At 63.2% G+C, this 15,861-nt stretch overlaps 1 protein-coding gene across 3 annotated transcripts; it reads right to left on the bottom strand.

Moving 5' to 3' along the window:
* Window positions 1-509: 509 nt before the first annotated feature.
* On the bottom strand, window positions 510-14,633 carry TUFT1 (tuftelin 1). 3 transcript variants are annotated; one of them, XM_038167805.2, is made up of 13 exons: window positions 14,507-14,633; window positions 10,056-10,124; window positions 9,678-9,782; window positions 9,222-9,308; window positions 7,419-7,499; window positions 7,006-7,077; window positions 6,251-6,364; window positions 4,676-4,804; window positions 3,874-3,968; window positions 3,207-3,312; window positions 2,598-2,681; window positions 1,862-1,962; window positions 510-1,564 (listed from the first exon to the last, which is right to left on the bottom strand). In XM_038167805.2, exons 1-13 carry the CDS (start codon window positions 14,564-14,566, stop codon window positions 1,510-1,512), a joined length of 1,158 nt encoding a protein of 385 aa, XP_038023733.2. In that variant the 5' UTR covers window positions 14,567-14,633; the 3' UTR covers window positions 510-1,509. The 3 variants fall into 3 exon arrangements, with proteins under 3 accessions (XP_038023733.2, XP_071884172.1, XP_038023734.2); XM_072028071.1 differs by lacking the exon at window positions 14,507-14,633 and adding an exon at window positions 10,928-12,649; XM_038167806.2 differs by lacking the exon at window positions 7,419-7,499.
* Between the last annotated feature and the right edge of the window lie 1,228 nt (window positions 14,634-15,861).

The following is a 15,861-nucleotide window of genomic DNA, read 5'->3' as shown; positions in this document are numbered from 1 at the left end:
TCCCTCTGCCCACCCCCGCCCCAGCGTGAGGCAGCGGGGGATGCCGGGAAGTGTAGTCCGCCGCGAGGCATTCTGGGAGATGTAGTGCCGCGCCTCGGCCGTCGCCCTGGCAACGGGGGCAGCGCTGGCGGGCCCCGGGCCTGGCCCAGGAGGCAGCGCCCGAGGGCGGCGGGGCCAAGAGCCCCGGGGGGGGGCAGCCCCGGGGGGACACGGCCCCAAACCCCCCCCCCAGGCCCCAGGGCAGGCTCCTGGGGTGCCCCCCTGCCTCCTGCAGCCCCTGGGGACGCAGGGGGACAGGGGAGGGCTGCCCCAGGCACAGCTGGGGGCAGGGAGGGAAGGAGCAGGGGAAAGGCAGGGGGGTAGGGCGAGCAGCGAGAAGAAAGGGAAAATAAATAAAAACAATGCACACAGCGTCACCTATAGCACACAGAGCCCCCCCGAGCCCCAAACGTCGCCACAGCACAGCCCAGGCCATTTCTCCGGTAACATCTATTGAAGGGAGCACGGTCTGACAGGTAAGGCACGGTTCTGTATTGAGGTGCACGAACAACACAGGGCCCACGGCCACGCTCAGCACAGGCGCCCACAGCGCTCCTCTCGACTGCCCGACTCCCTGACGAAGGCAGCACCAGGCAAGCCCCGAGGAAGCTGGTTTGGTATTTTCCAGTTCAAACGTGGGACAGGCAGTCCTCAAACACGCTCCCCTGGAGCTGGACAGCAGCAATCGTGCCTGTCACCACATCCTTGGAAGACACCAATAATTTATTGAAATAAATACAGGGACAAACCCAGCCGCCTCTGGGTTTAAACGCTAGATGTACGTGGGGCACGATTTCTCTACACTCTTGAGAAAGGGACTGGGAGAAGCACGTCGGTACGGTGACTTCGGCCACACGAACCTTTGCCAAGTCCGGAGCAGCCAGATGTGCTGGAGGTCAGAGGTGGAGGCTCCCAACTGGTCACGCATGGGGCTTGTTTTGTAGGAAGGAGTCCTGTTTCAGGAGGATTTCTTTCTTCTTTGTAAGAGTGAATCTTTGCTTTGTTTCTTAAAAACAGATTGAACGCCAAGTCCGCGGTGGCAAGCTGCAATCTGAAGAGGCGGCGCTGTTTGGACAAGACCCTTCAGAAGCCACGGCTGCTCACGGAGCAGCCCCGGCAAACCCAGGACGGGGCAGGGAAAGCGAGCCTGGCTCTCCAGCCAGGGAGCCACCTCATCCACCACGGGGCCAGCTGGCCCCGGCCTCCCTAGCCAAGCCAGCCCCCAGACCGGCCTCCATGTGGCTGTGGGACCCCGTGGGACAGCAGCGTGGACACCTCGCAGATCTCCCTCCTCTGCCAGCACCGCCCCGGCTGTGTCTGTCCTCGGGTGCCGCGGTGCTCCGGGGCACAGCCCTCTGCTGGCGGGTCCAGGGCAGACTGAGCACAGAGGCCAGAAAACGGCAGTCAAGCAGGGAAGTCCGGTCAAGGATAACAAGGGGAGAGTCTTCAGCTCGCTCTGGCCCTCGAAACTCATGTTTCCACCACTCGGATGAGAGGCAGCGGCTTGGGGCCTGACAGCCTTTTGCTGCAAGAGAGAAAGGATTTGTTCAGCCAGGTGGAACTGGAGGGTGCCTGGGAGAAACCTGGGGGGCTGCTCCTGTCCCAGCACTGCTCCTCGAATATTCCTCTGCTCCACGGGAGGGCCCTGTGTTCCTGGCACTCCCCTGAGGGAGCAGCACTGGGCAGGAGAGCCCCCTGCCAGCAGACACAGCACAACGTGCTGCCACCCAGGCAGCAGCCCCAAGCCCAGCGCCATCACACGGCACACGGAGCTGCAATAAAGCCACCGAGCAGCCCAGCGGGCCCCGTGCCCCGTGCCTACCTGCTCACGTACTCCGACTTGGAGCGCGCCCTGGAGCTGTGGCCGCCCCGACTCACTTGCTTCTCAATCAGGTGCTCTATGCGGTCGTGCATCTCCAGGTTCTGCAAGGGACGGGAGGGACGGTTAGTGAAGGGCAGCTGGGACGCCAACCACCTGCTGGGCAGCAGGGGACTGGGCAGCACTGCCCCACTTTCTCTCGCACTGGGGAAGGTTTTCCCAAGGGAGATGAAATCCAGCCCTACAAAGGGGGGCCAGGGGAGCTGTGTAAGACTGGAGAACCTGGAAGCCCACCCGTGCCATCTCTCCAGCTGGTACAGGCAGCCGGACCCGCTCTCTGCCTGAGTTCACCACGGGCTTTGCTCGCACACTGTCCCCATGCAGAGCTTAGTGAAGTAAGTCACCAAGGAGGGAAGAAAATGCTAGAACTGCTGACGCAGGCTCGGTTTTTATCCAAAAAAGGAGAGAAGTTTGACACTTGCTACAATCCCAGAGGCAGGAATGCAATTTTAATTTCTGACACGCATGCAGTCAACTGCAGCTTTGTAGGCAAGAAGGGTTTAGCTGCCAGAGAAACGTGCTTGCTGAGATTATTTTGGACTCCCTTGGAGCTCACTGCTGCTCCAGCAGCCCTGGCTCCACTGGGAGCCCCCACACCAGCCTCAAGAACCAGCACAGCCCTTGGGGCCGCGCGGGGCACGTTTTCCAAGGCAAAAAGAAAAGCCCTGCTAGGACACACCTCAGCCTCCAAGTAAGCGACCTTCTCCTTGAGCTCCTGGATCACAGCATCTTTGGCCTGAATCACCGTTTTGGAGTTCTGGAGCTGAAAAAAAAAAAAAGAACGTTTGCAGTTGCTAAAAATCCCTTTCACATATGCCTGGGCTAGAGCAGTGCTGAGGAAGGAGGGCAGCTCAGCCAGCCATCCTGCCTGGAAACACCCACAGCATTAACTCCAAGGTCTGCATTTAAAAAAAAACAAAACAATCAAAAAAAGCTTCAAATTAAGTCTGAGAATTAAGCCCTAGGTGAAAGAGCCTCCGCTTACACAGTGAGACTTAACTCTTTCAGCAGGCCAAACTGGGAACACTGAGCCCTTTTATTACCCTTCCCGGGCGCCAGCACCGCCACCGCTCGCGCTGCAGTCCTTGGGCTGTCACCCCAGGGTCTGTCCTTGCTCCGGGGCAGCTGGACAGGGCTCTGGGCTGCCTTTGAACCTGGCCCCCTCTGGTTTGCCGAGGGAATCAGCCTCACAAACCAGCAATTATTTGCTTCCAAGCAGCTGAAGAGTTCTCTTCTTTGTTTTTAAACCCCGTGAGCTGTCTCCTCCATCCCGTCCCGCTCCTCTCACCTGCTCGATCATCTGGCGGACCTTGCGCTGCTGGCTCTTCAGCATGTCGTCCAGGTGGTGGATCTTCTCCCGCAGCATGGCCACCTCCTTCTCCAGCTTGGCCGACCTGGGAAAGCACAAAGGAGGAGTCCAGGAGCCGTCAGACGGCTTCCCAGAAGGGCAGCACTCGCTCGGCTGCACCCAGAGCAGCTTTCAGCAGCCAGGCTTCGCCTACAGCAACACGGGTGCTAAAATATTTCGGCCAGACGAGGTAAGGAGAAGCAGAGACAAAACCAATTCAAGCAGGAGCCACAAAGACTCCCAACAACACACTGCGGGGACACAGGAACATCAGGAAGAGCCAGGCCACAAACGAGGCCTTCCAGAAACATCTCCTCGCCAATTAACCCCCGGAGCACAGGGATCCGGCCGGGCCGAGCAAACCCAACACCGAGGGGAGAGCCGCGGCCGCTAGAGGTCCCAGGGCAGCGCGGCTCCAGCGCCCAGCAGGGCTGCGGGAGGCGTTTGGAGATTAGTCAGCGCCGGGGAGCTGGGAGCTGTTTTGCAAGCCAGAGCGCGAGCACGCCCTTCGCAGGAATGTGCAGTCATGCCCCAGCGAGCTGACACCCCGACCCAGCGGCGTGGGCTTGCTCCGGAGCTGGCAGCCCCAGCGGAGGCCGAGCCTCACCGGTCTTGTTCGGCGAGTCTGTCGCCTTCCACGCTTCTCAGCCTCGCCAGCTCCGCTTCGCCTTCTTTCATCTTCAGCAGCAAGCCCCTGTGCTCCTGCGGCAGAGCGAGAGGCCGAGTTACACGCGGGGGAACGAGTCGCAACGCTTGCTCTTCGGCCTCCCTCACCGAGCTGATAGAGAGCAGGGAGCTGCACAGCCCCACGGCCCCGCAGCCCCCGGGCAGCCTCGCTGCTGAGCCCACGGGACGGACGGGGGCAGCCACAGGGTGACCAGCAGCAGGAGTCCCTGTCCTTCACCCCCACGCTGCAGGAGGGCACAAAGCCTTCTCCTCCCCTGCTTTTAGGCCAGGGGACGCGCCCCAGATCGCTTCGTGCTCGTGCCACACTTACATTCACGAGTTTAATGTTATTTAATGTTAGTTATGTTTAATGTTATTAGGAGCAGCCCACAGCTGGAAAAGAAATCCAGGCTGAAGGTTGTGTTAATGCCCCCACGAGAAGAAGAACCGGGCAGCTGTCTAGACTGCACGCTCGTCTCTAGGATACCCAGAAGACAGACTCTGCACAGACCAACCAGATCTTCTAGACCTGGGAACCGCAAGCCTAAAACAGGAGCGGTCAAATTTATCTGTCCACAACCGCTTCGTCAGAGGCTTCTGGGTAAAGCCCGGTTGGGAAGGGAAGCTCTCCACGCGGCAGGTCCAAGCCCAGGACACATCACCCGTGGGATCTGCTCCCCAGCAGGTCTGCGGGGGGCACCGCGGGGCTCCCCCTTCCCCCAGCACAGCTGTGGGTTCGGTACCTTCTCCATCCCTGCCAGCAGCCGCTGCAGCTCGTCCACCTGCAGCTCCTTCTCCAGCACGCTCTTCTCCGCTCTCCGCAGGGCAGAGCTCGTTCGCTCGGCTTCCTCCTGGTACTGCGAGGCTGCCCTCTGTGAACGAGACAGAGACCCCTTCGCCATCAACCCTGGTGCACGCAGGTGGGCGAAGCACCCCGGCCCTCTCCTCCCCCCGCGTTTTGAAGCTGCTTGAAGCCGCGGCAGGCAGATTTTGCTGAAGGCAGCCGGGCGTCTCAGCACGCAGCCCGACGTGCTTCAGAGAGAAAAGGTTCTTTAGAAAGCTCCCCGGCTTCAAAGCACTTCAAAGGAGCGAGCGCCTCAACGCTGCAGCAATAAAGGGACCTCAGACACAAACCCACGTCCGTGCTCAGCCATGCGTGTTCTGGGGCTGTTCGCAGGCCCCTCCTGGGACACCTGCCTGTGGAACTGACCTCGGGAGCCACACATCAACGGCACAGAGACCTCGGGAGCCAGCCTCACACACGCATCAAAGGCTCAGGGGCAGAGAGGGGATGGGGGCACCCTGTGAGTCCCCACGACAGCCGGGAGCAGGCTCAGATTAAGCAAATTGGGATCTAAACACCGCCCCGGGCATCCCCCACGCCTCCATCCAGCCCCACAGCTGACCAACACCAAGGGAGCCCTCACGGTGCTGCCACAAACACGCCGCTTCCTGCACACGGGGATGGAGGTGCTCAGGGCAAGCGCCACCTCAGCGGGTGGCCGGTCCCGTGCTGGAGGAAGCGGTCACCGCTCAGCCCCCTCCCCAGAGGACGCCGTGCCCGGCCTGCGGCAGGAAGGCCCCCAGGCTGCCTGGGACCAGTTTGGTCTGTGGGACGGGACGCAAGCGGGACGTCACCTCTCCCACCGGCACGCGCGGCCCTGCCCGTGCAGGCAGCGGAAAACAAACCGAGGGGAGCATTAATCAGCACCCAGGAAGCGAGGGAAGCCAACGCCGCGGCTTCGTCAGCACCGCGTGGCAGGGAGCTGCTGTCAGCGCCGACCCGGCCCTTCGCGCCCCGGCGGTTTCGTCCCGTGTCGGCGATGCCAGCAGCTGCCTGGGGACAGGCCACAGCCCTTCCCAAAGCGCAGGAGGCGTGCTGCAGGAGGCCGTGCTGCTCCTCCCTGGGGGCTACTGCGGGTTTGCAGAGCAAAAATGACCACAGGCAGGAGCCAGGACACAGCAACGCGGAGCCTGGGCTCTGCGGTGAAGGGGAGAGCTGTGCACAGCAAAAGCTTGAGAGCCCGTGCAACGACTCAAGCTTCCAAAAATAGGTTGGAAATGAGGAGCCATTTCTGCTCAGACACAGCAGTCAGGCGTTGGGACGGGTTGCTCAGGGAGGTGGTGGAGTCACCGTCCCTGGCGGTGTTTGAGGAAAGGTTGGACGTGGTGCTTGGGGACAGGGTTCAGTGGGTGACATCGGTGGGAGGGGGATGGTTGGACCAGGTGAGCTGGGAGGGCTTTTCCAACCTTAACGATTCTATGAGAAATGAACTAAAATCACACTTTTCCAACAGGGAAGCGCACAGCACACTCACCTCAAGGTCTTTCTTCTCCAACTGATGGCGCTTCTCAGCCTCCTGCAGCTTTGTGAACAGCCTCTTCGCCGTCTGTCGGATCTTCTCCACGTCGTCTCCCGAATAATCCTCCTCCTGCAGACGGTGACAGGGAAGGATCAGCAGCGAGGAGTTACCAGAGGAGCCCTCCACCCCTCTGTGGGCTGTGCTGTTGGTTACGAAGCCTGCAACATCAACCCTCCACCTGAACAACACGAGGCACTCCTGTCCTCACCTCCCACACCCCAGCGACGGCTTCCAGCCCTCGAGATAACGCACACGCTATCACCTGGTCGCCTTCCAGTCCCTGTTTGCAGGATGCCATCCTGATCCGCACTTGGGCAACCTGAAACCCGGCGGCGTGAAACAAGTCCCCAGTGCCCCATCCTGAAATCCCAGCCCCTGGAACACCCCTGGCAGCGTTCGGCTCCCAGGCAGCCTGCTCCAGGGGGAAGGACGGAGAGCTGAGGAAGTATTCACAGACTTCAGATCTTTGGTAACCCTTCCTCTAAAAGGCCTGTGTGTGTGCAGCTGTAAAAGCCACTGTGCATCTCTGGGCTGCGCTTGGTGCCTGGTCCGACACCAGTAAAAGCCCAGTGCTGGGCTTTGCTGTGAGAGATGAGGCAGAAAGGTCCCACTGCGTGCTGATCAGGCTCAGAGCTACCCGCCGGGAGGAAGACCTCAAAATCAAACCGGGATTTCTTTCTGAGAGCTGACGTCTCTCCCTGGCCACGTACCTGGTCCTCCCAGGAGTCAGCGCGGGGACTCTCAGGGTGCAGCCAGCTCCCGTTCTGCCTCTCCAACACCACCTGCACGGGACAAGGTGACACCGACGGGCATGACGCCTCCCGACACCGCCACCCGTGCCCGCATGCAGAGCCAGCTCTGGGCACCGCAGCCGCTCCAGGCCCCGTTTCTTGCCAACAAACATGCGAGGGTGCGTTTGGCCAGCCAACAGTTTGCTTACTGACTCCTCGTCGCACACTTGTGCAGGTTTCTCATTGCACCTGTACGTGGTACCAACGGGGCTTTCACTTGCCACAAGCACCACAATCTTTAAGGCCCCTTTTATCATTTTCTGGACCCAAAGGTGATTTATTTTTTTTTTTAAAGTGAGTGCCATTTAACGCCCAAGACACGCTCCCGTTACCTGTGCATGCTGTTTATCTCCTTGTCTGTTCTCAAGTTTACTACTTAAGTCTTCCCGCAGCTTCTTCAAAGAACTTCTAGCCTGGCAAAGGCAAGTCAATTTAGCTCGATCGGCACCGACAGGGTCACGCAGCCCAACAGACACCAAACGGGGGCGCGGGGGCCGCGAGGACGCCCGGTGCCGATAGGCCATCGAGTGCTTCTCTACCAACCTGCCCCTGGCACCTATGGGTGCCATGAGGTCTGCCTGCAAACAGTGCTGGCACCGTCCTCACCAGGCAGCTTTCTCACACAATCACAGGCAAAAAAAAAAAAAAAAAAAAGAAAAAAAAAAAGAAAGGCAACAACCTGGAGGCGCTGCAGATTTTTCGTTCATTAATCATCGATTTCACCTGTGAGGTGCCAAGGAGCCCCTTGCTGTTCCCAGCACTCTCTGCCACCCTGCAGGGCTCAGACAAGTGTGGTCTTGACTTGCAGCTCCCCAAATTAGTCAGAGAAAGTGAGCCAGAGGAATGATTTACGGGCTTTCACCCCAGCTGCAGCAAACGCTTCGGGGCTGTGGCTCTGGCCCTTTTCAAAGAAAAACTCCCAGCTTCGCAGCCCTGCCCCAGTAACACGCCGCTGGGTTTTAGAGGCCGGAGGCGCCGGGGCAAAGCATTTTGCCTGGGACTGGCAGCGGCAGGACGGGACAGGAGGCAGGAGCAGCTCCCGAGGAGCACCCACGGCCCCGAGCCGCTGCCACCACGTCCAGCTGTCCTGGGGGGCCCTCCTCGACCCCCCGAGGAGCGCGGACAGGCCGCTACCACCACCACCACTGACTGGTTTAGCTCCTTCCCTGCTTTTCACATGCAGGATTAGGTCGTTCTGCACGGTGAAGCTGCTTCAGCTATTCTGACAGGGCTGCAGGCAGCCTCTGCGGCCAAAGCCACGCTTGGCAGCTGCCGCGAGGCCTTCCGAAACCTGACCTGGGGAGCCACAGGAAAGCTCAGATCAGAACAGCTGAAGCCGAAGCCCCAGAAGGGGGAAGGATCACACAAAACTGCAGCATCCAGGTGGCTGAGAGATAAGGGCTGGGTGACTAACGCCCCCGGCGCGCCGCGGCCCTGGGGAGGCTCCAGCACCGGAGCGAGGCTGCGCTGCAGACTGGAGGCAGCACCAAGGTCTGGTTGCTTTCGGGGGGGAAACATGAGTTCTGGCAGAGGAGTCAGAAGGGTGACGTGGAAGAGCTGGAGGCTGCCCTACCAGATCTGCCCTCGCTCTCCCTGGGGCCAGCACCCAGCACAGAGATTCCTCCAGGAGAGCAAACCCAAATTTCATCTCCCCCCAGGTTTTTTTTTTTATTTTATTTTGGCCAAGTCAAGCTGCCCAGACCAGAACACGCATGCAACCGCTTCCATGTCCTGCAAGCAGCTCTCTCCACCTCCCCAGAAGTCACATCCCCACCAGGAGCAGAGGGAAGGGTTAATCGTCCCGGAGCCTCACCATCCAGTTTACTTTGGGAGATGAGACATACCAAAGAAACTGCCTTTTAACAAGAGGCTCCGGTTGCGCCGCACCCAGGCATGCAGGGGACAGCCTTGGGGGAAAGTCATCACGCAATTCTCTTCAAATTCAGTCCATATAGCAGAGCAATTAGTCAGGCTGAATTAATTTATGGCGCTTGATTAGACTGCTGCCCTGTACAGGCACGTCAGCAGACCGGAGGGTTCAGCCCCGCTGCCAGCTTGCTGCCGTGCGCCCCGCGCGGGGCCCCGCAAGCAGAGTGTGCAGCCCCCCGCCACCAGCCCCCCGCAGACGTAGCTACCTCTTGGATGTATCGAACTTCGCTTTTCAGCTGGCTGACGTGCTCCTCGTGGTTCACACCGCCCTCGGCCCTCGCCTTGAGATAAACCTGGGCAAAGGAGAGACCTTGGCACCGGCACGGCCGCTGGTTCGCCCACCCCGCATGCTGGTAGCCCAGTGCGGGCAGCCCAAGCCCAGCTCCACGGGACTGGGACCCCCTGGATGCACTCAGCAGTCTCCCCCTTCGCCTCCCTCAGCTTCACCTGGGTGCCGCTGCCTCCTCCCCACCTCCTTGCACGGCCCCCAGCTTGCAGCCACCCTGGCTCCTTGCTGTGTCCCCAGTCCCCCCCCAAACAGAAGCAAGCCCCCACTCAGGGAGTGCTCTGTGCCCGCACGGGGAGCTCCAGACGAAGCCCTGTTCTCAGTCCCACTGGTCAGGAAACACAAAGGCAGCGGCAGCAGCGAGCTGGGGCCGTACCTTAATGATCTCCTCATCGCCGTCATTGGACTTGATGCACTCGGACGCCAGCGAGTGACCGTTGCTCGACCTGTTGGCCACCATGGCGAAGGCTTTGCCCACGGGCTGTAGGACACAGAAAGAGCAGGGACTGAGACGGGACTGGCTGGCTCAGGGAACCCGCACTGAAGCTTCGAACAAAGTTTTGGAGAGGAGCTTCCCAGCTCAGCCTCCCCGAAACATCTGCCCCCTCCCCGCATCAGCTCCTGAGCTCACGTTTCCAGCACCGGGGAGGCTCCACCTGGGAGCTCCCGCACACAAAGGCACCAGGCAGTGAGACACAGAGCCCGTGGCCAGTGCCACCAGTGCACGAAGCCAGGACCCTCACAGGGAACGCACCTTCTGCTTCGCCTGCCTGTCACCTGGCAGGTCATTCGGCAGCGTCAGCCTCAGCACCTTCACGCTCTCCTGAAACAAGAGGCAGGTTTTAGCTTTGAGCTCCTGAAAGTTGCCCACATCCAGCTCCGGTCCCGTGGCAGCAGGTGCCGGGCTGGTGCGTTTCTGCAAGCCAGCTCAGCATCGCTGCAGAGGCAGGAGCACGCTGCCTCCCCCGTGGGTTCAGGCTGCAGCCTACGAAACAACACCCGGATTAAAATGAGTAAGAGTTAGCACACAACGACTGCATTTATCAAATCCATCAAGGCTTGGAGGAGCCGTAGCCCAGCCAAGGCTGAGGTAATGCAGGCGGGCTGCAGAAGCAATTGCTGGACTCATTTTAACGCGAGGAGTCACGGCCATTACCGGTCACGTTGGGGACCTCGGTGACATTCAGTGGCAGCCCCAGAGAAGGGCAAAAGCAGCTGCTCCAGCTCGGGCACCCGCAGGCACTCCGCCTCTCCCTGCCCTCCCGAAACAGCCCCAACACGTGCCGACCACCAGGGCTCTGCCCCTTCCCTGCCAGCCGAGCCCTTCAGGAGCTGTGAGCAGCAGCAGCAGCTCCCCAAACCACGGCTCCGGCTGCGTGGAAACTCGTCAGCACCAGCACCCGCGCAGGGACCAGGTTCGCCTTCATTGCTCCACCAACTCCTCACCCAAACCCTTCCTACCCGGACAGGGGATGTTTCCACGACGTCCAGCACAAGGCAAGCTTTGGTGGAGATGGCCAGAGAGCCAGAGCACACAAACAGCCTTCAAGCAGCGTGAAGGCACCCAAAACGCCCCATTTCGGCCTCGGGCACTTGCGGCACAGTACAGAACCCCCCTGAACTGACCTCGCTGGCTCCCGGGCAGTCGTCGCTCATGCTGCTCGCTGAAGGCAGCTCCGAAAGCAGGAGCTGCTCGGCGGCGGTGACGCAGGCATCGCGGAGCCCAGCTCGGTGCCCGCGCAGCCACGGGCGCCCGCCCCTCGCCACACCTGGCCACGTCAGCCTCCAGCTCTCCAGAGCAGCGTCAAGGCATTTCTGCCGCCCGGCTTTCAAGCGCTGCCTTCACCGTCCAAGTCTCGACAAGCCATCTGTTTGTTTCCAAAACATTGTGTGTACACTGCTCTCGCTGGCTCTGCTCCCTGGAGACGAGGAGCCCTCCTGCAGATCGCTGCTGGAGCCGAGCTCCCCGCTAGAGCCCCTCATTCCCCCAGCAAGGCCAAAGCCCAACAAAAAAAAGCATTTGGGCTCTGCGAGCACCCCCTGCCTTGCCTGCAACGTCCACTCCGGGGGACATTTTCCTAGGTGGGAGCCAAGACGTTAGACAGGGGTGGAAAAGTGCTGGAAGAGCTCGATGCGGGGCACACACCCACAGCGCTCATTTTGCTGGCGAGGTCCGCGAGGCACCCCCAGCTTCACGGCACCCCCAGCACGCAGAGCATCCCCCGCTCCCCACTGCGCTGCACCAAGCGCATGGGATGGAGCCTCCCTCACCACCGTCCCGCTCCTATGGGGGGATCCCCCCAGCGAGCACCCACCACAGGGCTGCCGCACGGTGCCACCCCAGCACCCCAAGCTGGTGGAGACGTGCTCGGGGGACGTTGTTCCCCTGCACCTCGTGATCCCCAGCTGCTTCAGGGGGTCCCACCTCGAGGTCCCCTCCTTCCTGCAGGCCCCCTCAGGGGCACAAACATCCTCACGCGCTGGCTCGAGGACGAGCAAAGGCAGCACGGGCAGGGCAGAGGGCTCGTCGTGCAGCCACGCAGCAGCCAGCCCCCCATGGGCCGCCGGCTCAGCGCCTCGGAGCCGCGGGGAACGTGTCGTAGCCGCTTCACGTGTCCTGCTCGCAGCTTTGTTTACAAGCGTGAGGCTCTCACGCTCGCCAGCACGGCCGGCCCCGGCCCGCCAAGCCCACGCGAGGGTGGGACGCTGCCAGCACCACGAGGGAATCGCGCTCCCGGGGCAGATGCGCGGTGATAAGCAGCGAGCGCAAGCCCATTGCCAGCCCCGCAGTCAGAGCCAGCCGGAGCCGGCACCAGAACCCGAGGGAGCCGTCCGCGGGTCGACGCCGAGCAGACGTGGCGAGGAACGGAGCAAAGCAGGGAGCGAAGCAGCAGGGAGCGAAGCAGCCGGCGCCGCGAGACCCAAGGTCACCCGAGCAGGAAGGGAACCATGCAAATGCCGGCTGGGGACGGCTCCGGCTGCCTCCGGCCTCTCCCGTGCACGTCAGGGGGATGGAGGGGAGGTTTCAGCGGGTGGTGGAGCGGGGCTCTCCCGACCACCTGGGGAGAAGCCTGGCTCTGTCTGCACGGCGTTTGCTGCAGACCCCTCCCCGCACAGCCCTGCAGGACCCCACGGCCGGTCCAGACAAAGGAGGCGACGTGTTCTGGGAAAGCTGCGGAGGGGCCACAAGGCACGAAGCCCCCCTTTACGGGAGGAAGCAGCCGGGAAGCGCCACCAGCCCCTCCGTTAGGGGCATCGATCCCACAGAGAGGCACGACAGCGTTACGCAGCTCCGCCAAGCCCAGCTGCACGCACACCCTGGGGAGGCTCAAAGGAGCCCCAGCGACCCCGAGCTCCATCCAACCCCCCCCACCCACACCCAGGCAGGGGGCTCCCCCCGCAGCCCCTGGCCACGATCCCAGATCCCACCGGTGCCAGGAGGTTCCCAGGAGCAGCCCCCTGCCCTGAGCCCCCCGCATGCTCCCCCCAGGGAGCACGGGCGCCCGCCCGCCCCCGGTGCCGAATCGGGCTCCAAGCAGGAAGAGCGGAGCCGCGGGAACTCCCCCGCGCCAGCCCCACTCCTTCACCTCTGGGCTATCATTAAATCAGCCCTGCCTCCTGTTTACAACTCCCGAGCTGCTCCGCGTGGCCCCAAAACAGAGGGGACAGCGGATTTGGGGCCCCCTCCGTTACTTTCCGCGGGAGGAAGAGAGTTTTGCAACCCGACAGCACCCGGGAGGCGACGGGCTGCCTCTCACCTCGCTTTTGGGGAGAAAACACAACCTCATGGAGCAGCCGCTTCACACCCCAACCCAGCACATCCAGCGCAGGAGGCTACCCCACACCCCGCACCGCGGGCTCACGGCTTTTACCACGAGCTTTGGGAATTCTCCGCAATGCGGGGAGCTCGGTGAGGCTCCCGCTGCAGCCCCAGTGCTCCGAGGCCGGCGCCCTTTGAGAAAAGGCGCTTGGAAATTCTCTGCCCATGCTTTGGGTCCAAAAGCCCAAAAAGAGCTGATCCCCTGGAAATTAAAGCGAGCAACCGCAGCTAGGCTGGCTGCTGGCTTTCAGGTGAAGCCGATTTTAAATCTTTGGGTGCGTTTTTCACCATCGAGCCCAGACAACCCCACGAGGGCTCGAGGGAAGAGCCCAAGGGTGCCAGGCAGCCCTCCTGCCTCTGGGGCGGGCGCGGGGGCAGCACCAGCCAGGGGTCGGAGCGGTCCCAACGAGGGCGTTCTGCAGCCACAGGGACAGCACTCCATCCGTCCATCCGTCTGTCCGTCCGTCCCGACTGTTAAACAGGAACAGGCCTGACCTGACCCAGAGGGTATCGCCGAGGATCATTAGCAAACAGCTGCGGAGCCCCAGCGCTCCAGAGGCAGTTATCACCCTAATAACCCATTAGCTAAACGAGCCCAACTCTGCAATCGCTCCTTATAAGGCCAGGGAAGCTGCGGGGAACGAGGGCTTCTCCCGGGGAGACTCGGGGTGACTCACCCGGCAGGGCTCGGCCGGGCGGCTGCCGGCACCCGAAACGCCGCGGCCCCAGCAGCCGTCGTGGCGGTGTTTTGGGGGGCCGCAGCCCGCCGAGGCTCAGGCCGAGCACCCAGGGGCTCGGCACCACCAGCCGGGGGGGTCCCACACCCTCGCCGGGAGGTCGGGGCGCACGGGGCCGGCTGCAGGTCGCTGCTGGCCCCACCCTGGGCCTGGCCTTTCCGCAGCCGCCCAGCTGCGACGGGGAAGAGCGAAGGAGGTGGAAGGGAAAACAGGAGGCCGCCGAGCAAGCCAGGGAGCGACCGACCGAGCACGTTCAGTGCTGGTCCCCCACCGCGGCCCCACGGGGACGGCTGGAGCTCCGCCGCGGGACCCCAGAGCCGCAGCTGCAGAGCCCCGAGGGGCCGACCGAGGGGAGCCCGGACCCACCGGGGGGCAGTGGGGTCCCGAGGCCATCGCCCAGCCTGCAGCAGCCGCTCGCCCACCCGCCCGCCCTCCCAAAACTCAGCGCTTCGGCCAGGCGAGGACACGAGGACGGGGACACGAGGACGGGGGCCGGGAGCAGCCCCCACCCCGGCGGGCGCCGCTGCCCCCAGCCCCAGGGCGAGCCCCGAGGGCACCCCCCGAGCAGCTCCCCCCCGGGACCTCCTCCCCGCCACCCCCCCCAGGACCGCGAGGAGGCGGCGGGGCCGGGCCCCGGGCGGAGCTCACCGGGCTCTGGCCGTGGGGCCGCACGTCCAGCACCGCGCACCAGCCCTGCCGCCCGGTCATGGCCCCGCCGCGACTGCGGCCCCGCGCCGCCGCCCCCGGGCTTATATACGGCCACGCCCCCGGACACGCCCCCGCCCCGTGGCCACGCCCAACCCGTTGGCCACGCCCACTTGTGTGTTGGCCACGCCCCTGGCACCCTTGATGTGCCGAGGGGCTGCGCCAGGGGGTACCGGGACTGGGCAAGGGGGGCTGAGCCGAGCCAAAATGAGCCAAAATGTGCCAAACTGAGCCCAAATGTGCCGAGCCGAGCCGTGCCACACTGAGCCGTGCCACGCCGAGCCGTGCCAAGCCACAGCGTCCCAAAGCCCACCAGCCCGTGCCCCTGCAGCCTTCTCCCCCCTGCACCCCGGGGAGCCCCCATTTGGCACCGTGGGGCTCGGGGCTGGCGTCCCAGGGCGTGCCGGGCACAAGGCGCCGCGTAGCGCTGCCATGAGCTCAGCCTCAGCCCCACTGCCGGGTACCAATGCAATGAGCTCAGCCGGCCTCAGCCTCGCCACCAGCCCCAGGCCCCGTGCGGTCACCGGGGCCACGCGCAGGCTACAGGGTGGGGACACTGCGCCAGGACGGCGCTCCCCAAAGCAAACCCGGGGTCACGGCCGGCTTTGGTGATGCTCAGCCAGGCTCCTCGCCTCCTGGGCACCCCGCAACTGAGTGGCCACAGAGCCCAGAGGGGAAACCGAGGCAGAGAGGGGCTGTGGCACCCCCCTTGCTGGCTGGGGCAGGGATGGTGGCTGCCCGCGGCCCCCACACGCGTGGCCGGGAGGAGCCAGGCCCCAGGCAGGACCGGTTGTGCTTGCAGGGCCCGGCCGCAGCGGGGATGCCGTGGGTGCGGGGCCGGGTGCCGGGCACGGCCCTTGGCAGCGGTGACGCAGGCCCAGGACAGGCTGGGTCCCTCCCTGGTGCACGGTGGGGACGTGGGTGTCACCGCTGCCATCGCTGTGACCGCCCCCACCGGCTGCTGCGTCCCAGCCAGCACCAGCGGGGTGTGAAAGGGGAAACTGAGGCAGTGGGGCTGGGGAGGACCGGGCCCCGGGGCACCACGCACTGCCCCGGCCCTACACGAGCCCAGGGCCGGAGCCAGCTCGGCCCTGCTCAAGGCCATGGAGGGGAACTGCGGTAAACACCTGCCAATCAAAGCAATGGCACTAATTAGCATTTGGCAAGGCTCCCATCCTTGTTAATTAGTGATAACGAGGATTTATCTTGGAGCCAGATCCAGCTGAGCAGGAGGGAGCCTCGTGCCGCCGAGCCCCGGCCCCCACCCATGGCCCCAGCCCCACGCTCCCTCCCGGCCC

Source organism: Anas platyrhynchos, chromosome 26 (assembly GCF_047663525.1).
Source record: "Anas platyrhynchos isolate ZD024472 breed Pekin duck chromosome 26, IASCAAS_PekinDuck_T2T, whole genome shotgun sequence".
NCBI lineage: Eukaryota > Metazoa > Chordata > Aves > Anseriformes > Anatidae > Anas > Anas platyrhynchos.
This window is presented reverse-complemented; position numbering and strand designations above follow the sequence as displayed.